The 25106-nt window shown below is 32.1% G+C and overlaps 1 protein-coding gene across 1 annotated transcript in view; it reads right to left on the bottom strand.

The window, feature by feature from the left end:
* The window catches only part of LOC146530684 (uncharacterized), a 33186-nt gene that overhangs the window by 3895 nt on the left and 4185 nt on the right, over window positions 1-25106 (bottom strand). Inside the window, exon 2 of the mRNA XM_085199550.1 lies at window positions 6082-7143. Coding sequence (XP_085055676.1) covers window positions 6082-7129 — 1048 coding nt within the window. The 5' untranslated portion in view covers window positions 7130-7143. The remainder of the gene's footprint in view (window positions 1-6081; window positions 7144-25106) is intronic.

Genomic DNA, 25106 nt, shown 5'->3' with positions numbered 1-25106 from the left:
TATACACGATTTAGCATGTAACTAACTTACCCTATCTTAATCTGACGCGCTCGAGAATGTCCGATGATCAATTTTTTTTTACTAATCTGATCCTATATCCTAGACGCGCGGCCATACATAGGAAGCTCATATTTGGTGGAAGTACGTAACCGAGTACAAGGAATCCCCAGTATCTTAATCTGATGCGCTCGAATGACTCCACAAAGTCCCCTCTTCGCCGCCCCTACTATATTTACAAATGTCACGTAGGTATTAATATTTATATATAAACACTAGTATTGTTTCTTGTTTGCATTAGCAAGGTAGTTTTGGGTTCAATTTTTTTAAGAATATTTATATGTAGATAGAAGTAACTTGTAGTTTCTTTACTATGTCATATTTTTTTACTCCTCGCATATATTAGTGTAGGCTAAGAGAACTTTCTGTCAACACATTCAGATGACTGAGTGCGAATATTACTTACAAAAAAAATTCAAATATTGTTTAAATTTTTCATATACTCGTACGAGTATTTTCAAATAAAAAATGAAAACAGTAAATTTTAAAATACTACCAACATTTAAAATTCTCACTAAAGTCAAAATGCTACTCGAGTAAGTTTTAATTACTTCCTTTAATTAAAAGAGCACATATGAGTTTCTGACAGCTCACGTAGAAAATATCGATACGTATTGCGTCGGCTGTGAAGAATTATTATTATTATTATTATTATATATATGTCAACCTACTTTTATTGTATATGTATAATATATATTATAGGATTCATTGTTTAATTACAAAAGTAAAATTTCATAATTAATTCATTAATTTATTTATTTTAAGCTTAAAATTAAAATTCATGATTTTGTTGTAACTCAACACGCAATACCTCCAGAATCCGGAAAGTGAGGAACGGAGTGTCTTAACACTAGGTTCCCTCAGCCTACCTTGCTGTGTGCGGGATACAGAGTGAAGCGTGATCACATGACAAAAATTCAGCTGTTGCAAGCAAGTGTTGAGTGGCAGAACTAAACTCCGCGCTTTGCCTCGAAACCAGAGTGAAGAAATGGAAATATAAACGTAAATAAATATTTCACTACCTCGAGTGGGGATCGAACTCACATACGTCGCGTTACAGTCACACCCTTGTGCCGCTGCGCCACGATGGCCTTGATTTTATTAATAATTTAATTCATTTAATCTCTCTCTAATAAAGAATTCACTTATTAGAGTTCTATAAAATCATAAAAAAATATAGCTAATAAATTGTCTACTTACAGACATTAAGGCTCTGAACATTCTCAACAATTATTTTAATTTAAGTTTCTCCAACAATGAAATGTGAAGAACAGAGAGAGTGCTTTGTCAATAAATTTTCATTGTTACGTCTGTTGGTGTTTGGATTAGATGTAATTCATTAAAAGTACTACAGAAGCTTTGTAATTTCAAAACTCGCTCGAGTGTAATGTTTGACTTAAGCTATAAGTTTTAGACAAAAATAATAATATAACAACGGTATTTTCAGGTAAAGGTAAAGATAAAGGTAAATTATAATTCAATATCTTAAACTTACAAGTATTCAATTAATTTTAGTAAAGCCACGGTTTACCGGTAAACTTTAGTGATTTGAAAGCACTAGGGAACTACTTTCAACAAATCAACTAAAACAACAAACTAATTTTGTATTTATAAATAGTTTCTATGTTCCGTAGCTTTTGCTTGCGGTTTTCATACTTAGTTTTACGTTTCCTTTACTATAATCTGACATCGGCGATGGGAACGAGCAGCTCCTTCTACTAACTACAGATCTTAACAAAGGTATGAAAATTTTTCAAGTAAAATGTAAAATAGCAATTTATTTTTATTAGAATAAACAATCATCTGAAAAAATATATATTTCATTTCTTTGAGTGGGAGTCGAACTCACAACCTGCCACGTTTACAGTCACACGCTTGTGCCCTTGGGCCACGACTAGCCTAATACTAAAATAATCAACCATTTTTTCTCAAATTCCAAATTCTCCTAAATAATATTAAATAAATATTCGTTTAGTTCAAGCCGCGCGGGGGTCGCTAGTTTCTAGTGAACTTAAAAGATTTTGTGAAATCAAATAAAAACTTAACTTATCAAAAGACTTTTCTTTTCAATAGATTTTTTTACTAAATAAATCGTACTATTACATTGTACTCAAAGAGAACATCGGTAATAAAGTTAAGAAATTACAACATTTTCTTCTAATTAAATTAGTAAAAGAAATCTACGCATTACATCCAACTTCATCCCGGAATTGATAAAAAAACAATTGATCATTTTTTAATGAAATTCAAGATGAGTAGATTAAGCACGAGTTCATTATCAGTTCTCATTCATTATTAATTCTTTCGTGTAAATTAGTCGCTAATGTGGATTAGAATTAATTATTTATTATAAACCGTAACCATGTGTTAAGGCTATATTGGCGTAGTGGGACAATATCTGCCTATTAACGCAATGGTTGCGAGTTCGATTCCAACTTCAGGAAAGTTATTATTTTTATTTTTGTCAACGTGCGACGTTTCAAATACGGAAGATAAAGAGAAAACATAAATTTCTTCAGAATACAGTTTGCTACATATTCTAAAAAAAACTCTCCCATTAAAACACTTCTAAATTCTGAAGGCAATGCGTATTTAGTGGCGGAACTAAACTCCGCTTTTCTCTCATTATTTGACCGACAAAATGAGAATAATTATGAAATATTTCATTTGCTTCCAATGGAAATGGAACCCACATCCTTTCGTGTTTACAGTTGAAAGATTGTGCCTTTGCGGGCCTAAAACTGGCCGCTTCTGTACTTACTATTATTTCAATCGTAAGAGGTTGCTTCATTCTCCAGAGTATTTCAATATTTACCGCATGTAATATTCACAATGACACCGTCGTCGTTTGAGCTTCATGTATGTAAATGTTTTATCATGGCCCTCGTCTTCGGTATTTAGTAGGATAGATAATAAACTAATGTAAAACGTTTGTATATTATTTAAATTTGAATTTCCTAGTGGTATATATCCACAAATAGCATTAAAGATAAATCGTAATAAGTGCTAACACTTCTTTCTCCATTTCCACTCCTTTCCAGATAAATGAGGAGTTAGGTATCACCAACGAATGTACTCGTATTTACATAAAAAGTGATGGATGAAACAATATAACCTTAGCTACGATTTGGAAAGTAGAAAAAGCTTGTGCATATGATGAAAACGATAACTTAATAAAATATTATTTTTATCTTCACGCTGTATCACGCATATAGCAAGATTCCCTTCAGCCTGATGAAACACTCCCTTTTCCCCTTTCCGCCCAATTATTAAAACAGAAACTCAACGCAAACAACGAAGATGAAATACAAATTCTAATCGAGAAGATTCAATATAAACCCATATCATGACCATTTAGAATTGAAATTTACAACAAGTTTCGAGCCAAAATTCAATACAAGTTCAATACAAGTAAACTTCCCATATCCTTTAGTACGAGGCTTAAAATTTTGGTAACAAATGAAGGAACAGTTTAAGCGCTGCTCGAGGCGCTTTCCTTTCACGAGCAAGGAAATATAACTTATGTTGAAGTTGTTTGTACGATCTATTTATAGGGATGTGCGATACAAATTGTGAAAGTATATTACGATATACTCGTATGTGGAGAATTTTATTTAAAGCTTTCATAGTAAAAGCTCAAGCTCAAGATCTGTATTTAGAATTTAGAATTTAGTAGAAAGTCCGACTTTGATCTTTTCGTCGGTTTACAATCTTAAATTCGTGTCGTGACCTGTTTTACTGCCTTATGTTTTATTTACACTAGTCAAAATGTTATTGATGCTATAAAAATGTTAGTAAGCGCGACGGTTGTAGGTTCGATCCCCACTGAGGATAAAATATTTCCTATTTTAATTTTCTCGCTTCATTTATGTGGAAATTCTGTGGCTTATGTGTATGCATAAAGATCACGTTCAAATTCCACTAAGATCATTTTTTTTAAATAAAATATCTTTTCTAAGTGAGGAATAACGTTTTAAAATTGTTAAAAATCTATATTTGCAAATCAGCGTAGGCATATTGATTATATATTTAATAGCCTAATACAAAATTAACCATAAAAAAAAACCACAAACCACATTTTTAACAATTCAACAGTATACGTACTCAATTCGTATTAAAATTCAATCTAGCACCATCCGAAACCATTCAAAGACCTAAATCAGATCGTAAGACCGAGCTACTTCACCTGGATTACCTACATCAGAGTACGATTTTTACATCAATTCGAGCCTCACCCGAGGTACCTATTCATGAATAATATACTCTATTGCGCACAATGAAGTAATAACAGCCCCAATAAACGAGCAATGTTATCTAATAAAACCCCATTCCATGGATCGAAGCGTGCGAAATTTATAGTATCCTTTTTAAAATATAGGTTTCGGTGACACAGATTTACGGATACGTTAACGGAAATAAAAGTGTAATAGTATCTGTAAAATACGATATTGTATATCTTTGTGACGTATACGTTACGTTACATCAAATATCTAACCCCGAACGGGTGTACGGTAAACAACGGGTGAGTGGTGTTCTATCATTTTGGGGCGATATAAGAAATAATATTATGTTATTTGCTGAAGAAGTATTGTATTTTTTTTTGTATTTTGAAGAATATTTCTCGTGTTGAAAAGAACTTATTGAGGCCGTGGTGGTGCAGTCTAGGGTTGTACATTCGATTTCCCCCATATTTCCGTATTATCCCGCCACAGCGTTCAGTTCCGCTACTTAAGGTGGAATGTCAATAATTTGGCGGTGCGCTTAGGACGGAGTGTCGTAATACTTCTGGGTTTCCCCTACTTACTGTGGGACATAGCGTAAAGCTATAGAGGCCCCTTATTCCATTATTACGTAAGTAACCCATTAATTAAATTGACGTAAAATTATCACAATGTTTCGAAACCAGCGTATTCATAACTTCGAAGATTGTCAATTCAAGAACAATGCAAAAGTATAACAAAACCTTGCTCGCGGCGTTTGGCGGTGAAATTCTTAAAATTATTCACCAAATAAAATTGAAAAATATTGCAAAAAAGTGGCTTTAACACCTATTCATTCCAACTTCTCGAGCTTCCTTACTTTTGCATTGAAAAAGGACAAAAAAGAAATGAAAATTTGATTTTCATAACCGAGCCCCGCTCACAATGAACTTCTGTTTACGGAAATAAAAAGAAACATCGAGGCAAAACTAAATTTGTAACAAACTCCACCGTCCAAAGTTTTAATCCTATTTGCAATGAGGGTAATGCAAATAGCTTACTTAAAAGTTAATGATGAATATTTCATAGAGGATTTGTTTGCTTTACAGTATTAATTTTATACAGGCAATATATAGTATTTTTTTAACAATTACGTTAATATAATTAAGAGAACTTCGTGGCTCAATGGAATACTATTGAGCTCTTAACAATCGTCCTTATTCCAAGAAATAATTATATATAAATTATATAAGAGCATAGTACAAACCTATATTGGCGACGAGGACTATAAACTTACATGAATATTAATAAAAAGAAATATTAATATAAAAATATCATTGGATTCGAAGCTGTAACTTTTTCAATTTGTTCATTACTCTTAAAATTTAAAAATTAAATATATTATTTATAATATCTTATTCAATACAAATATTAATTAAAACTATATCCATTCTATTTTGAATGTATTGTCAATGTTGAGAAATTGTGTTGGATATTTTCTCATCTCGTATATTACAATTACAATCTCCAAGTAATACATTATTTCCATCTAACATAGACCTCTTTATAATGCACTCATATACTAGTCATTCTATTCATAATTTTTCAAAAGCGCCCATATCTTTTGTAAATAATATACTAGAACTACCCTTTCCCTATACTTTGCCAATGCACGTAACCTAGTTTTAGAAAGTATGCCTTTACAGACTTGACAAGTATTGTATTGTGACATTAATCGCAGTTCTAGCCTCATAAGTAGGCCACAACTAAAGCACAAAAGACTAACGTCAGGAAATTTTAATCATGCAAAATATTGGATACTCACCGTCTAAATAAACCACAGAGGATAGAGCCTTGTCGTTCTCTACAACGGGCCTTATTGTTTCGTACGATATCGTCGTCAAAAGGTTATTCCTCAAATCTAATACGATGAGACTTCTTATATCTTCGAGAACGTACTCATAAAAAGTTGCCAACTTGTTACCAGATAACGTCAACTTTCTCAATTGCGTCAGCCCCCCGAACGCTCGCTCCGATATAAATTCTATAGCGTTATTATCTAACATCAATTCTTTCAAGCCCCACAACTCACTGAAAGCTAAGTTTCCTATCATATTTATTTTGTTATTCCTCAAGTTTAATCGAGAAAGATTCTCCAAGCCCTCCAACATTTCTCTCGTTATAACTGATATGTAGTTATAATCTAATTTAAGTTCGATCAAGTTGTTCAAATGTTTAAAACAACCTTCGTGGAGAAGACTCAGGTTATTATTAGATAAATGTAAGACGTGAAGGTTGGGCAAATTGAAAAACACGTCAATTTTTATTTCCGATATTTGATTATCATCTAAACTTAAGTTCGATAGCATCATCATTTGCGAAAAGGAATGCTTCTCCAAATTATTCACTTTATTGGATTTCAATACAATTTGGCGTATCGTCGAAGAATTTGTGAAGGCGTAAGGATAAATTATTTTAATTGTTCCAAATTGTATCGACAAGTGTTTGAGCCTATCGAGCCGTACAATAGCTTTAGCAGGTATAAAATTCAAAGCTTCGTCAGTTCGAACGTTGAACATGAGATGTTCTATTTCAGATTGGGACGAAAAGCTCGGCCATATTGGATCGTCCTCTGTTAATCCACCACCGAATATCCAGCAGTCGGCCCTTGTCGCCATTTTAGGCTTATTACTGTCGCAGTAGCAATGGACCTTCGATCTTCTGTCGACTATGTCGCAAATGTTAATGAAAATTGGCATTTGATAGTGGCGTCTATCAATTTTGGGTTTCGTCTCGTTTTTGCTCTCAGTGACAGTCAGCTTGGCAGTCATCAACGAGGCGATTATTATAAAATATTTTATGATTTCTTCCATAATGCTCGTGCTATCTGTAACAATTTAAAAGAAATTATGTTAATATTTTATGTTAATTAACCACTGTGAATAGGGTATTTAAGTGGCAGCTTTTAGATTTCAGCAAACATGGGAAGCGGAATTTTTAACACTAGGTTCCCTCTGTCTACCCTGTTAAAATTGAACCCACAGCGACCGCGTTTATAGTTACACGATTTCCCATTGCACTAAATTAGCATATATATTAAACATATATATGAGGTATTATTTATATTAAAAACATATTAGTATCACTTTTAAATTACAATCATTTATAATATGACCACGGTAAATTGACGCGGGTGCCTATTTGATTAGGAATTAGTGGTAATTAGTGTAATCATAACTCATAGTTTATGAAGTGTTATTAATTTTAACCATCACGCGATAGTGTGTACTTATATCTAAAAGCTGAATTCTTACATGTTATTGTTAACTATAAATATTTTACATGCATGTGTTTTTTCTAAAAAATGAAAAACTTTTTACGACTAAGCAGAAGAAAAAAAAATCACAAGTTGTTCTTAATGACCAATAAAGTACAGTGAAAACGATAAGGCAGCATTTTCGAGACATTTTTTACTGAGTGGCAGAACTCAACGCCGCGTTTGTCTTGTTATCAGAGAGAGAAGGTGAAAATATTAAATTCGTGCCCCTGAGTGGAAATCGAACTCACAACCCTCGCAGTCATACGCTATTCCACCCCTTCACGGCCTCTAGTGCTATAGTATTTATTAAAAAATCAACCACAATCGGGATTCAAAACCACAATCATCGCGTGTGCAATCCGATAATTCAACCTATACCATAGTGTTGTTAATTTGTAATTGACCTTTATGTATAATTAATGAATATTTACAATTTTAGGGCTCATAGTCTAACATGGAGACATATTAGCCTAATTAATAACTAAAGCTAATTTGTTTCACGTTATGTCGTGACAAACTAATATATTTCATTGTCAGATTAAAGGATTCCAAAGTGAAGTCGTTGTTGGAAGTTCAAAAGCGGATTAAAAGTTCACTGAGGATTTTCATTGTTAAAAGTAAATTTTAACGCGGAAAAATGTTCGACGATATTTATGAAAATACAGTAAAATTTTAGTTCTCATTTAGTTTTCACAACTCAGAGCGAAAGCTGCTCAACTTTCCGTCGGGGCTGTTGCGAACGTATTATATACAAGTAAATATAAATTTAAACAGCCATGTTCATTTTGTTATTTAGTTATTTTACACTGATAGCTTATAAAAATATATTTTTGGTTTAAAATTTCTGTGCCTGACATATTAATACCCATTTTTTTATAATACATAGCTATTAATTTTGAAACATAATTGAATGAGGCATAAATATTTGGGGTCGTCGCGTTAACTTTCAACTCGATGGTTGGGTGTTCAGTTACTACCCGAAGGACTAAATTATGTAAATTTTCTCTGATAACAAGATAGAGTTAAAAATACTTAGCCATAGAGGTTTTTAAATACAAATTTAATGTCGAAACTATTTTGAACTATTATATCAGAAACCTTAAGTAATTTGTTATAAAAACTATCTATTCAGAAGTATGCAAAAGATATGAAAATAATTTATTTTTCCCAGGAAGGACACAAAATTTCCTTGCCTTGCTATCACCACCTAGCTGTAAGAGGTCAATTGCACCTGTAGATGGCGTTAATATCGGAAACTCCTTATTTTACAATTCAAATCATTATTTTCTCATTAACCCTTTCCATATAATTTTGACATTATCATTAAATATAAGCTAAAATAGATTATAGGTAAAAAAAAAACTTTCCAAGCCAACAAATGAAAGAATGAAGAGAGCATTGAATTGATAAAGCATAACTTATAGCCATTAAACTTACTTACAAACAAAAGTTTCGAGTTTTGTTAACGATATTTTCTTTTTGTGGGCTATTTTAACGAGTTCATAACGTTGCCCTTTTTTTATTTGGAGTAGTCAATTAAGTTGGAAATGGGGTATTGAATTATTTATTCAACAAATGGTCTGGCCATTTATATACAATATTTCATATTTTAATTTGGTATACAGCATGTTGTAAAATCATTAAAACATGTTGATTTTTAAATGTAATAAAATTGATTTTATTTCCAATATACGTTTGAGGCTATTTGGAGTATAGCGAAGAATTGTGAAATTATTTTGCTTGAAAAATAATTAAAGTTCTATAAATTCAAATCGTTTACCCATTTCATATAGGAAACAAAATATTTGAAAGCATCTCCGGCTTGGGCACAAGTCGCGATATTTTTTTTACACATTTTCTTAACATTTATCTTCCAAAGTGTGAAATTAACATATTTTTAAACCACACACACAAAGTCAACTCAAGCATTTACCTTAAGCAGACACTAACCACCAACAATTCTAAATTACTTTCATCAAACTTTGATCACGCCATTGTCTTCAGCACGTCCTCAGCATCGATCCATTGAATTTGCCGTTACATTCAAGTTTTCAATAAGTTATCTGTGGGGCACGAGCAGTCGAGCACGCTTGCTTTTAGAGAAAACTCGGTTAGACGATGTGACGGCAAAGGTAAGTAAGGTAAACCTAACTAACTTTAGTACCGCATTGTTTGTGGTTATTCTATTATATAACGGGATAATGGTGTATGGATGTATGGTTTTTATAAACTATAACTATAAACGTATATTGAAAGTCGATTTTGGCTAGTTTCAGTTGAGCGTTTTTTTAATAAATTGATTTTTTTGCGCCTTGAAATATCAATAATATGCATGCCTTTTCACTTTCTTCTTTGTCTTTATGTGTGCTATTGATATGTTTTGCTAATAGATAAGCAATCAAAAACCAATTTCTAAAAATTAATGCAAAAAAAACAATTCTTATTAATGGTAGATGTACAAATTGCATCACTAACTGCTATTGGGAATATCTAATATTTACTTATAGACTGTGGTAAGTATATTTAGTAGACCCAAAACTAACATTTATCAAAATACCTTATTTGCGTCCCAAAATCTTAAATTCATATTCTATTTATTCATTTTTAAAATAATAAAAGCTATAAAATTCAATTTATATGCATTTTTTTTCAAAAAAAAAACATACCAATACAAATACTATTAGAAGTAGGTATACAATATTTAAGTTCCACGGTTTCACGGTATATAAAGGCCGATTTTATTATTCGGTTTTGCAAATATTTTTGATGAAAAAATAAAAGTATTTTTCGGTAGTTTTTAAGGTCAAAAGCGTTCTGTTTATTTGCCCACTCTATTCCTGACTTGAAAATATTTATTTTCATACTTCATGTTTTATTTGAAATCACAATAAACTCTATTTTTTTCGTGCTTTTGGAGGTTTGTGATAAATCTAAAAGGTTTTAGTTATTTTCGTGTGTTTGTTATGTTTGTTGTATATTTGTTTTATCGTATTGCCTGGTTATTTATCTTGTTGGTGGTTTTCGCTATAGATGAATATCATAATCTTATTTTAATATTTCAGAAAAAGTTTTATGACTGCCAGTCTTGTCCAGTTTATTCTTGTCCAGCTTTAATTATCTACCAGTCTGCCAGAGACCAGCAGAAACAAATCGTAGCGCAGGGGCACAAAAAACATGTCTGGTCGTGTGTTCGATCCCCACTCGAGGAGATGAAATATTTATTTAATTTCCATATCTTCGCTCTGGGTTGAAGGCAAAGCGCGGCGTTGAGTCCTTGAGTTCTGCCACTCAACACGCAATGTCTCCAGAATTCGTTAGAAAGTGGGAAACTGAGTATCTTAACACTAGGTTCCCTCTGCCTACCCTGCTGCGTGCAAAATTCTGAAGGTTCTTGTTTATGTGAAACTTAGACTCCAATTATCATTAGAGATAAACATCGGGCATCAAGCACTTAGGTTAGATTGTGGTCGCTTTAGGGAGGATCGTCAATTATACTGGCAAAGTCAATATCTATCAAGTAAGAAACTTTATAGTAAGTGTAGATTCTACTTAGTTCATAGTAAAGTTACCTTTAACAATAGAACTTAAATTAAAATTATATTTTTCTATTTTATGTTTAAATAAATTGTTATATGGTTACTAGTCGTTACCCGCGACTTTGTTTGCGTAAACTTGACGAGGTATTTTTTTTATTTTTTCCCGTTTCCTTAAGAATTTCGAGATATCTTATACATACCTCAAATTTTATTATTTTATCATTTTAAAGCTTCGTTACACAAACAATATTATAAATTCTACAAAATAATAATACGAAATACAAATGTGTTGTAAAGTCGGCCTTATCACGACAGGTGATCCCTTACAGGATTCTTATATTACTATTAAATGTAAAATCCCATTTAATTTCGAATCTTTAATCGTTTGATAGAAATTACGGGGCGTCCTAGGCACGTCCTCCCAAAACGGACAAAAGAGTTGATATAAATAGCTAATGGACTATAGAAAGACTTTGCTTATTAAATTACACTCAATTGCAAACTTTGACAATGCTGATAAGAAAAGGATTTCTATTTTTGGCATAGAAACTTTCCCTTTTGTAATTTTAATATACAATCATCTAGGATGAAGATAAATTTCAGCTTAAAGGTATATTTCGCATATAGAAGAATAAGTGGGCACAGAAATTTAGTGTAAAGACACTTTGTTTTGCGCTTTTCGTTTGGATTTGAAATATTGCATGTTGAATTGCTTAACTCAACGCCGCGAAAATCAAACCCACATCCATCGCATTACTATAAGACGTACCACTGTGTCACCATGGTCTCTACCATACTAATGACATTTTTGATGACAAATGACAGTTTGTACATGAGCTAGTCATGACAATAAAAAAATAACATTTTAAATTATATTTAATAAGCCATAATGGAGTAAAGGTCATTGATTAATAAGATGGAAATTCTGAAAATAGATATAGAAACACTGTATCTATTTTCAATGTCCATAGTAAAGCTATATCTATATATAGTTGTATAAATATAGACTCAATATTAAAAGGTTTCTTTAATTTTAATTAAGTAATTGAATAAACATTAATGCTTCGACCGCAACACACTAGGAACGTTCTCTACGAACCACTACTGAGTTGGTTTAATCGTTGTCTATTTGACTTCAATTTTTTCTCGTATCTCAATTTTTTTCTGTCAATATAAACGAACATTTTAGACTCTTAAAGTGTACTTTACGCATCTATGCTTACGTCAATAGTTGTATTTTATAATAATATTTGTTTAATAATTATATCAATAATACTGACAAAATAAAAAAAAAACTAGTACTTTTCCTTTTTTAATTTTTTTCCTAGTGCTGCCATACAAGAACTCCCAAGGAAGCGGAGAGAAAGGCACTCAAAATTTTCTACTTTCCATTGTCACCGATCTATTTAAGGGTTGAACATCAATCAGTTACTCAGTTACGAAGGACTTTTATATACTTAGATATAATTATATCGTCAAATAAGATTATAATTATGTAACACGTTTAATATTTAAATTAATTACAATAATACTATTCTTTATTTTATATCTAACAAAATCCACAGCTTAGAAGGCATCAAAAATTAAATTATAACCCTCTAAAAGCAGGTTCCGTATCGCTATATGCCTAATCACCCACAATATACATAACAATATTAATTATACTTCCCAGGCTAGGTAACATTAACATAATTAGTTGGGGAACTTCTGTCTCAAATTCACGCCGAACTAAGACTATTTCTGAAAACGTCACGTAAGTAGAACACCGATCTGATTTATGAATTTAGTAAAGTCGAGAACGTAGAAATGTCTAAAGTTGTCTATTTTGCATTTCCCAGAGGAAAGCGTCAAGCTTTAATTTTTATGTACTGAAGAGCTACTGGAAATTTTTGTTTCGGTAGTGATAAAGAACTACCGAAGTAGACTGTTACTAACGATAGTTTGATTTTGTATTTCTTTTTGGTTAGTTTTTGTATTAAAATTAAATATTTATATATTCTGTACAAAAGTTAATTTCTTTTTTTAGATTAACGTACAGCTTTCATCTATATATATAAAATCGAAAGGTCACTCACTCATCACGAAATCTCAGAAACTACAAGTGCTAGGAATCTGAATTTTGCATAGGAGTTACTTATAGGACGTAGGTGCTCGCTAAGACGGGAATTTGCAATATTCGACTTCTAAGGGGTTGTTTTTGGGGTCGAAAGTTTGTATGAAACTTCGTTACTACAAATGCTAGGAGTCTCAAATTTTGCATAGACATCACTAGGACGTAGTCATGGAGACAGAAATTAATAATAACATAGTTTACGCGGGTGTAACCGCGAGCGGGCCGCTAGTCTTGTATATAGCAGGGTAGGCAGGTTTAAACTTAATGCTAAGACACTTCGCTCTCCACTTTCTGCTAAATATTTGAGTGTAAGCGGTAGAGCTTAGCACCGCGCTTTGTCATACGATCAGAGCAAAATTAAAACAATTCTGCCACCCAATAGGAATCCAAACCTGCCATAGTACGAGTAAGATCTATGGTAGAAATATATATTTAAATTGCTCTATTCTCCACTTCTCACCTTTCTTCCTTATTTTATATCGATATTGCATGTTGAAAAGCAAAGAAAGCTATTATTGCTAACTCTGCTATACAACAATTAACTTGGATAGGAAAATATTTTATAAGAAATACTGTCAAACACTACCCAGCTGTCAAAACTAAAGCTCAGGTTTTCTTCACAAGTTTGTATAAACATATTTATTTGTATGAAGTTACACAGCAACATAATGAAATGTTAACTTAAAAAGATTTCCATTATTTTCATTCAACATGAATATTGTAGGGTTTTCTTTGAATTTAAATATCAAACTTGCTGATGTTAGTGCATCTTTGCACGTTATCTTGGAGATTTCTTGAAAAGATTCTATAAAATCCAAGTCCTTGGCTTGCGCTATTCGCCGTTTCTACATCGAATTAAATTGAAGTGAAGAAGAAACTGATAGTACTTAATGTCTAAAGGAAAATCAATGTTATTATATTATTTATGTACTATGAATTAATAATGCAGTAATAATATTAATAGTATTTTAAAACGTAATGCATAGTTGAATAATTAAAGGATTAATTTAGTATGAATAATTGTTTTAAAAGTTTTGTTTTTATCTAAATTGACAGCCAGATTGTCGTTGTAAAATTAATACATATTTTTAGGGCCATATTGTCACTTAATATTAAAAATTCACTCCAAAATTAACTCTAAAACTTCTCAACAGATTATTATGAAACTTTGATTGTTGAAAACAATTATTTATAGAAGGTTCCTTCTGCCTACTGTGTTATCATGGGCTAAAGGTAGTTTCCCTCTGAAACCTAGTGTCAAAACACTCTCATTCCCGACATTTCGCCGAATTCTGTAGGCTTTGCATGTTGAGTAGCTCACCGCTGGGCTTTGTTCCTAGGGCGAGCAAATGGAATTTATAATAAATATTTCCTCAAGTGGGAATCGAACCCGCAAGCTGTCGTGCCACGACTGACCTAAAAAAAATATTATGTTGATTATATCGAAATTTCCATAGCATAAATATAATGATATATTCCTGCTAGTTATTGATTTAATGGAACAAGAGGTGACTCCGGCCATCAATCACATTCGCTAAAGTGTATGTATTGCTTTCTAACGACCCGCCCACGTCCGCTCAGGTACTGAGCGACGATCGATAATAGTTTATTTAGTTTCGTTCATTATATGGTGATTATGAAGTGGTATGTATTTAAAATTAAATTAATTTAATATTATAGTATAATATTAAAAGTGTAATATTTTTTTTATCGTAAGATGTTTATATAATCATTTATAATTAAATTTATATAACAGCTTCACTCTTTTTGTAGTAAAGAAGAGTCAGCTCTCTAGTCTGGTGTTAAGTTTCGTCAGTCAATAAGCAATGCATCGAAAATTCGTCGGAAAGTGAAGAAAGGAGTGTCTTAACAGTATGTTCTCTCTGCCTGTCCCTAAATGTGCGAAATAAAACATGATGCCCATTCTCTTTTTTATAATACCTTTAATATACAAAAATATCTAAAACAGAGATTCTGTTCTTAATTTACTTATTTCAGTTTATACTTTAATCTGTATATAATGTAAGTTTACCAACTGGTTAATAACTAAAACGGGCTATACTTACTTTAGTATTGGATGGCCGTATGGGCTAGATTTCAAAGATATATCTATTTCCAAAGTTACGAGCTCCTGCCCACAACTTTATGTTCGTAGACTATAAAATTAGATCCGAAATAAAGTTCCAGAAGTAGCGGTCATTGTGGTCAGTTAGACAACGAATGATTCTAGGTTGATAGTGGATTCGATACCCGTTCAAGAGAATTATAGCGAGTAGTATTGAAATTGTTTTTTTTTTCGCTCTGGCAGTCAAAGCGTGGGGTTGAGTTCCGAGTATAATGTCTCAAAAATTGGGTGGAATGCGGGGTGCGGTGTCTCGATGGTAGATTCGCCTTGCTCATGTGAGACAAAACTTAAATATTTTTGAATGAAAAAATGAAAAAGATAATTTTGTCAGAAAACTATGGAATTCATTTTCATCGCTTTTTTGTAGCTTGATGCTGTATCCCGTACATAGTAGGGTAGACAGGTAGTATAGAGTGGCAGAAATTAACTTCACACTTTGATTACCAGATCGAGGAAATGAAAGTCATGCATTCCCTCAAATGGAATTCAAACCCACAACCATCAATCGCACCGCTAAGCCACCACATCCTCTTAACTAAACTGAATTCCTAAATAAATTAAATTTTTTAAACCCAAGACGCTAGTTTACTAGTCCCCTCACTGACTGAGATAAGACGCACGCACAATCGTAACTGCTGATGGTAGAAACGTGAAATTTAGACAGATATTTACTTTAGTAATTTGAACATCCATTAAGAAGGGATTTTGAAATTTTTTAACCCTATAGGGGTTGAAAGTTCGTATGGAAAAATCTTTAAATCGCCACTGATTTTTACAAAATTTGAAAATGAGACTCTTAAGAATATTTCATTAGATACATGTTTCGTGGTTCATTTTAATTCATCCCCTAAGCAATAAGCAGGCGAAGCTGCGCGCGTCCGCTAGTATCAAATAAAGCATTCTCTTTCACACAATTTAACAAGCGATCCTACTCGTGAGCGTATGTATTTTTGGCGTGTATTTACTGTAGTTCCAATCGAGCTGTATACGTCAGTGTTCACTGTGGTCACAGCATACATTATTCAGTATAACAATGCACCTATTTTACTACACTATACGAGTACGTCCGTGGACCGATGCAATTTATCGGCTTGTCATTTAAAACTGGTAGGGAAACTGTCCTTTTGGCCAATTTACTTGTTATTTGGATTTGAGTAAGAAATGTTTTTCATTTTTTTTTATTAAAAAAAATAACCTTATTAACCTAGGATTTTTTTATCAGGTTCCCGTACACAGCAGGGTAGGTAGAGGGAACCTAATATTAAGACACTCCGTTTCCTATTTTCCACCGAATTACAAACACATTGCAAGTTCGAGGTTCCTCGAATAGGGATCGATCCCACAACTAGTCACGTTTATAGTCACACTTTGTGCCCCTACGCCATAACTGGCCTCAAGAAAAATCATAAGTATTATTCAATCGATTGGTCCCTAATTTCGACCCTTTTCGAGATTAGGTTTAGGCTGATTGAGTGCTACTTAACAAAATTTAATACGGCACTTTGCCTAGATAGAAATATTTAAGTATAAATATAAATCTTCAAGAGCAATTTATAAGGTAAGTATATAAGTTAATTACTTCTAATGGAGTAAAATAAACTCTATTCAATAGAAACAAACCATTTTTTATATATTTTGCATTATAATGAAATCCATGCACCAAAAAAACCCACTGACCAAAATCTCTGATCATTTATTTAACATTTACATATTAAATAAAATAAATTTACCAATTAAGGGTGAAAACACCCCCATAGGCATATTATATATTCATGATTTCGTTCCCTTAGCACCGAGCAATATTTCCATAACCATTTAATATTACCATACAAATATGTTAATGAATGTAACATGTGTGACATTTATGTCTTGACTGTTGACCCGAATTTCATCAAAAAAACCTTCAAAGGAACCTTCAAAAGAACCTTCAAAGACAGAGGTTTTTATACTGAACATGTTTTCATCGTGTCATTCACTTAATATATTTTATTGTGTTAGATAGTGCCAAAAACAGGTGGTATAAGAAATATTTAGGGCAGGTCTACGACGTAGAGGTGACGTAGAGGTTCATGCTACGTAGAAAAACGGTATTGAATTAATAAAGCGTTGAAAGTAATAATATCTAAATGGTTATAATTATGTACATTATCACGTCATACGGATATGTTCAAAATATTATACGATATCCATTATATATAATTTTTATATTTAAAATTAGGTAAATAGCACCCTAGAAATCTGAAAATCAACACGTTGTCTCGAACTCAGGTGGGTAGACTAAAAGGAGTGTCTTAACATTCTATAACCTCTTATATAGAGATTATTAAAACGAGAAATAAAAAAAATATATATCTACAAGCAATTATAGAGAACTAGTTTAACAAATATATGAAAAATCTCATAACATAAAACAAACAAATATTATTTTACTCATGTTATTGCAATAAAATGAAAACAAACAGTATTTCAATTTCAATTTTATGAGCTTCCTCTGTAATCTAATGAAGTTGTATTTTGAAATGTTTATTAGTTTTAGAAATATCGTTGATTGTTTGTTTATAATGTTAATTGAATCAATTAAGAAATTAAATTTCGTGGCACAGTACGAGTAGAGTAGCACCTGAATGTAGACATGATAATAGTGGGTTCGATTTCTACACAAAAGGTCAATGCTATATTCCGCATATAGGGGGTATAGGGTAGGCAGAGGGAATCTAATGTTAAATTTCATTATCCAACTCGTGATATCTCAAAATATCTTGAGACAAGAACCTGACTTGTTTCCTATACTACTGTACTACTGTGAGATAGTATGAAAGTAAATCTAAAAAATAAAACTAGTTTTTTAAAGTGGCACTTACATTAAATAATCTATACTATCTACATTTATAAATAACACTAAAATGCCTGCGTGTGATCTCAAAATAATCAAAATCATATTTATACGATATTAAAACACTAACAATTTTTAATTATTTGTCTGTCTTTCATTAATTAATTAATTCATAAAAAAAAACCTCATATACCTACTAAACGTTATCAAATGTACTAAAATTGCGAATCCCCACTTAAAATCTATTTCCAACGTCGAAATGAATAGAAAACCAGCTGACGCCTGACGCTCGGTAGATACGAGTGCGAGTACGTAACAAGCAGGAAACGTACCATCTGATGGTGCTAGTTGAATCACGAAAGCGTTGGAATTTATATTTAAATTTAGTGCTTAATCTGATAGTTATTTACTTGGTAATTATATAAAATTTACTTATTTTTTTTTAAGAAAACGTATAAAAAATTAACGAAATGGTATTTGAACCCATACTTCTTGGAATCCGTCCAGGCGCTCATGACCAATAAGCCATACGTTCTCATCGAACTACTACTATGTCGAAGATTTTGACTTCAAGAACTACAGTTAATTTCTGAAACGTACTTCGAAAAGTGTTAGTGAAATCGATCATCAAAGCGAGCTACTCAAACGGTGGAGGCAAGTATTAATGAGCATTTTGAACGGGCCCCATAAGCCTATATTTGGGTCGATTTTTCTACCAAAATTGACCATAAGCTAGCATGATTTTTTTAAGCGTGAGGCTTCAAATCACCCAGTTTTCTTGGGATTAAGAAGAAAATGAGATTTTAAACCACAACTTTCACAAATAGAAACGTTATGTTATATTACCAAATGGTCCATTGTGGCATCACAATTAAATATTTAACTTATAATCTACTGACAAAATATAACCAGTGACCAATACCGGAGATTAAATTTACAAAATTAACATAAACGCTTTATCCAATTCCACAAACAACATTATCTCGAAATATTTTCACTTATATTAAAATATTTCATTTACATTGAAAATTTACGAATAGAAACACAAATCCTCATGCCGTCTCTTTCGTGACCTACATTTTGATATAAGGGAAAAACGAGACGGTTTTTACAATCTGTTACTAGTTTAAAGTCAGTCGATAAGCTGGTTTATTAGTTCAGTATTTACATAGAAACGATGCAACGCCTGTTTGTTTACGACTTATTTTATACAAATATAGTATAACGCGACTTAATTAAAAGTGAGGGAGAAATGTACTGCGTCACAGATGTGGTGGTTCATATTTCATTTGGTTCGTTATTTAGAGTAAGAAAAGTTTTAATAATATTTTATTGTGTTGCTTTTATGAAGCGTACAATTTTCACTGTTTGAGCGGACAAAAGAATTGTATTTTTTCAACTTTGTATTTCACTCGCATATAAATTCTCATAGAGACTTGCATAGAGTAGACTCATGTAATCTAGAGTTAGGACACTCCGTTCGCCACTTTTCGTATAATTTTTGAGATATTCCATGTTGAAGATGTTGTTAAAAATATTTCAAATATAATTAATTTCCGTGCTCTGGCGTTGTTTCCGCCTTATAATTCTGGAGTGGATAATATAATGTTTTTAAACTCTGTCTTATGTTTATCTGTGGCACTATAGCTCCTAAATTAATAAACAAATTTGAGTGCCTTTTTTAATAGAAAGCCTTCTTTTTTGAAAAAGTTTTATGAAAAACGGATAAGTAGTTTAAGATATACAAGCACTTCATCAAACTTAGGTTCTAATATTTTTGATCGAATTTTTTTATTTTAAATTTTACTAGTGTCACTATATATACCTACTTTTAAAGGTAATTGGGAAATTTAAATCTCAATTGCAAATATTGATGTCATGAAGCTTTTCAGTTTAATTGATATTTTATATTTCTAAGCTCACATTTACCAGTTATGATTTAATTATATTATAAAAGATAACAAGAACATAAAAAAGGCTTCTAACATTATTATTTTTTCCAAGAAAATATAATTTACTAGGTTATAATAGTTATATTATTTTATATTTTATTATACCTACTAACAAAGGTCAAAATATCATAGGCCCATTATTACAATAGAATAAATATTGGTACAGTTGTAACGTCTCTAAAAAAATATGAATGTAAATTTAGGACTAAAATAGCTTTTTTATAAAAGGATTCATAGCTATTTTAGTCCTTCACATATAAAAATTAAACTTAAAAGAACTATATTTAAGATTTGCTTAATGTTAGAACAAAAAAAAATGTATAAAATTTAAATATCATGATTTGAACCAGTGCCTATTGGAAGCCATCTAACGGTTGGAAGGTACCAAATAACTTGAAGATTACTTGTTCTATCGAGGTATAATAGCTGTTTCTCTCCAAACTTAATAAATGTGGGTTTAACTTTATGAATAATAATAAACTAGGGTTAGTAAACGGCTATGTAATATATTCGATTGACAGGGTCAATGTCGTCATACTAACAGTGTGTATTCAATAGGTTTTTTTAGCTTCACGCTGTTTCCCGCACATAGCAGGTTAAGCTGATGGAACCTAGTGTTACGACACTCCGATCTTATTAAGATGTTTCTGTTACCAAATTTGTGCCAAATTCTGAAGGCACTGTGTGTGGAATGGTGGAACTCAACGCTGCGCCTTGCCTCATTAACAAAGGGAAAATGAAAAAAATAAATATTTCATTTCGTTGAGTGGGAATGCAATCCACAACCTGTCGCGTTCGGAATAAGTAGTATATCCGTGTCAAACACACCATTTACCATAGAGGGACCATTTTCGAAATAGTATATATATTGAGTGCAGGAACTTAACGTGGCGTTTTGTCTGATTACCAGAGTGACAAAATTAAAATAATAATCAATTCCTCTGAGAAATTGAACCCATTAACATCGCCTTTAGTCACACTCAGCACACACTGAGATACAAAACTAAGCCTATTTCATTCGTACAAGTCAAAAAGGAAATACCATAACAAGTACAATAGTATTAATAATAATTAACATGTAAACATTTTGTACTAAAACCAAAGCTAATAAAGGCCAAAGTTTACTCCAATGTCCACGAACAAAAACAATAGAATCTTAGCATTATTGTATCACGAACAAAGCCGAGCGTCGCGCTATGTATAGTTACTTGATTTATTACCCTTGAAAGGAAGAAACGGGAATTAAACACAATTGCTTTGAAGATTAATGTTGAGGATACAACGAATTTAATGCGAACCCACCCAGATAAGATTTATTTTTGACCCTAAGTTAACCTTTTAAATTTTTTATTACAATTATATGAATATTTTATTTTATTTAATATATAATAGTAGACTATTTGGTGAAATTGAATAAGTAATATCTACAAGAATAGTGAGTTCAATTTTCGAAAAAACATACGCTTTATTCACCATCCTGTGTATGGAATACAGCTATACGCTGTAGGTGGTAGGCAAAGTTAACCTATAGTTAAGACACTCTGTTCTCCATTTTCCGCTAAATTCTGGAGACTTCGCGTCTTAACTATACTATATTACAGAATATTTATAATGTCTAGGCAATAATGTTAATGGATTTGACCTTAGAATGTATTAAACCTTTCACAAGTAGATACTTAGTATTTAAGTTTTCAAGTAATACTACATTCTAATTCAAAATTTTCTTTATTCAAATATACTATTGTAAGCACTTTTGAATCGTCTATTGAACGTAGCAAAAGTTAATTTTATTATATAGTGAAAGAAAGAAACTGTATTTATTATAACAATTATGTATATAAAACGACGAAATCATATTACTGGAAAAAGTAAGTTCTTTATATACTAGATATATACTCATACTTTGAATATAACTTGTTTGTTGGTTGTCGTAGCCATTGTCGCAACGACGAACTGTAACTACGATGATCGTACGTTTATTTCTCATACGGGGGTGAGAAGACAAAGTGATTCATTGCCTTTGGATAATTAATACGCAATGAAACAAAAGATGGACGTAAAGTGGGGAACAGACTGTTTTAATAATGGGTTACCTCTGTCTACTCTGCTATTTATGTTAAATGAATCGTTTGAAAAAACTTATTATTAATTATTTATCTTCACGCTATATCCTGCACATATCGGCGAACCTGGGAACATAGTGTTAAGACACTCCATTCCCATTAAAACAGATCTATTCTTCACTTTCCCCCAAATTCCTTACGCATTCCTTACGCATTGCGTCTTGCGTCATTTACTTATCAATTTGTATATAATATTTAAGTACTAATATAAAATAAGATATAATAAGTTCATGAATAATTAACAAAATAAACATATTTGTTTACTTTTGACATATAAATAAGTTTAAAGCCATCATATTAAATCCCATAATCCCAAGACGAGCATTTCAACTCCAGCTACATACATACACTCTCCCTAACGTCATATTCAATTTACGTGCAATGACTCATATCATACTGTATATTAAATAGTTGCGAAGCTAACTTTGTAATAGGTAAATGTCTTTCAGAATGCAGTGTCTAGACGAAGCCTGATATTAGATATCTTTAGATAGAATATCTAGTCTTACAAATTTAGATATTTTTTTGGTAAAATTGTTAGAAGAAAATATTTTGTAAGATAATCTGATTGCATGTATCATACACTTAACAAGCAATGCCTTCGGAATTCGGCAGTAAGTGGGGAACGGAGTGTTTTAACACCACGCTCCCTGTACCTGCTATATTGAAAAGCTATATATATAATCGCGGATATATTGAAAAGCTTTATAGCCAAATATCTTAATCTAGGCGACCGCATATAAAGAACTAAAGCCATAAACCGTCTTTAACTTCCTGTCTCTGGGGTGTCATTAAAATAGCGAAGTTTGGTCAGTGTCACATATGTCAAGTGGCGAATAAAACAGAAGGAAAAACTACCAAGTTTTGGGATTTCACCAAAACTTCCAACGTCCTCAACATTTATATTGTGTTACAGTACAAGGGCACGGAAATACTTTTGTTTTCTTTTATACAATTCTAAACAATGCAAAATATATGTAATGTTCTCTAAATAAACTTTTTAACTGAATATGAAACAAAGCCTATTGAAATACGAAATACATATTTGTTAATGCTATTTTAATACATTTCGCTCTAATGCCATTATGCCTTACATGCCTTAGGTTCACGCTGTACCCTGTACACTGGAGAGTAGACAGAGGGAACCTAGTGTTAAAACACTGCGTTCACAACTTTCCGCCCAATTTTCAGTATTTCGTGTTATCTCATTTACCCAAGATTTGTTTCTTTCGTTACGCCGTATCCCGCACACAGTAAGCAGCATAGTAGAGGGAACCCAGAAACCTAGTCAGCCCATTAAAGTTCTTCCATTCCTCACTTTCCGCCAAATTCCGAGGGAATTGCGTATTGCGTACACGCAACTCAACGCTGCAGTTGTAAAATGGTTTTTACAATAGATCTCTCTCTCTCTCACACATTATCATAGTGCATACTGGAAGTAAATTTGTTTATCTATTTATTTATCTATCTATGTATTTTATCGTTCTTAATAACTCCAAAAAAAACTTTTATTTCGAGAAAATATTTAATACAGACCATAGTTTCCAGAATGTAGAACTAGGAATTTGAAATTCACGCCTCTAAGGCATTTGAGGGATCTACCGTTAAAGCATTCTACGAGAGATCTAACCTCGTCACGTATTTATTAGAACGGTACGGTAAGTTAAAAATGTTTAATTCTATTTTTATGTAATAAACAGTAAACAATAATTGTTGTAAAAAATAAACACAAACAGGACGTGCTGACACGGCACTGCAGTGGCACGGCGTCTGACGGTTATAGGTTCGACTCCCGCTCACACAAAACTGTATTCTTTTTATTCTCTGCGTACCTTGCTGTGTGCGGGATACAACGTAAAGCTGATTTTTTTTAACAATAAACTCTAATATGAAAAATATAATATAAATAATATATGAAAAACACCCAAGTAAACTAAAGGCGAGGTTGTAAAAAGTCATTAATAACAAAAATACAATAAAATTGTGGATGTCCGTGCCTGTTTAATTTTTAATCAGTTATCGAATTGAGCTCAGGGGATTCATCCATCAACTATGTCAATACTAAACTTTGTTTAATGATAATGAAATATGAAAAAGCTTATAATATTGTACTATAATTTATCATTATTTAAGGCTGAACGCGACAGGTTGCGGGTTCGATTTCCTATTAACGAAATTAATTATTTAATAACTTTATTTCTGCACTCTATCGCGCTTCACGCTGGTGTCTATACAAGTGTGGCGTTAAGTTCCACCACTCTAAAAACAATGCCACCAGAATTCGGAGAACAGAACGGAATTAGAACGGAATGTCCTAACACTAGATTCCCAGATTGCTTCTGTGTACCCGTTTATAATTTTTGTTCCGTTCTGTTTTATTTTATGATAGTTTAATAAGACTTTAAAAAAATATATAAATATATATTTAAACATATTCTACTACGACACCAACTAAAAAAAAAACAATCAAACGTAGGTTTGACATTATGTCTGTCATCCTCGCCTGCGACAGCACTCGAACAAATATTTACAATGTCAATACATAAAGAGGTCCCATGCGGTACTATAGCCTTTTCACGAAAGCGTTGTTAAAAGTTAAAAACATTTTACTGCGCCAAATATGGACTTTTCATGGCAGTGAGACCGCAAAAAAAAATGGTCGCTTTAAACTTATCTTTTAGAGTTTAGTAGGCACAGACTTGAAATTTGAGTTAAATATTTGATTTAGCATTTTTCGGTTGCATATTTAGATTTTTTATATTTTATCTTATATAATTAGACGTAGGAAGGTAGGTAGAGAATGCGTAGCGATAAGTCACTCTGTTCGGGACGTTGTTGGTATGTTGTAT

The sequence above is a fragment of the Heliconius melpomene genome, chromosome 16 (genome assembly GCF_056956725.1).
Source record: "Heliconius melpomene rosina isolate 202511_hmr_F chromosome 16, ASM5695672v1, whole genome shotgun sequence".
Lineage (NCBI taxonomy): Eukaryota > Metazoa > Arthropoda > Insecta > Lepidoptera > Nymphalidae > Heliconius > Heliconius melpomene.
This window is presented reverse-complemented; position numbering and strand designations above follow the sequence as displayed.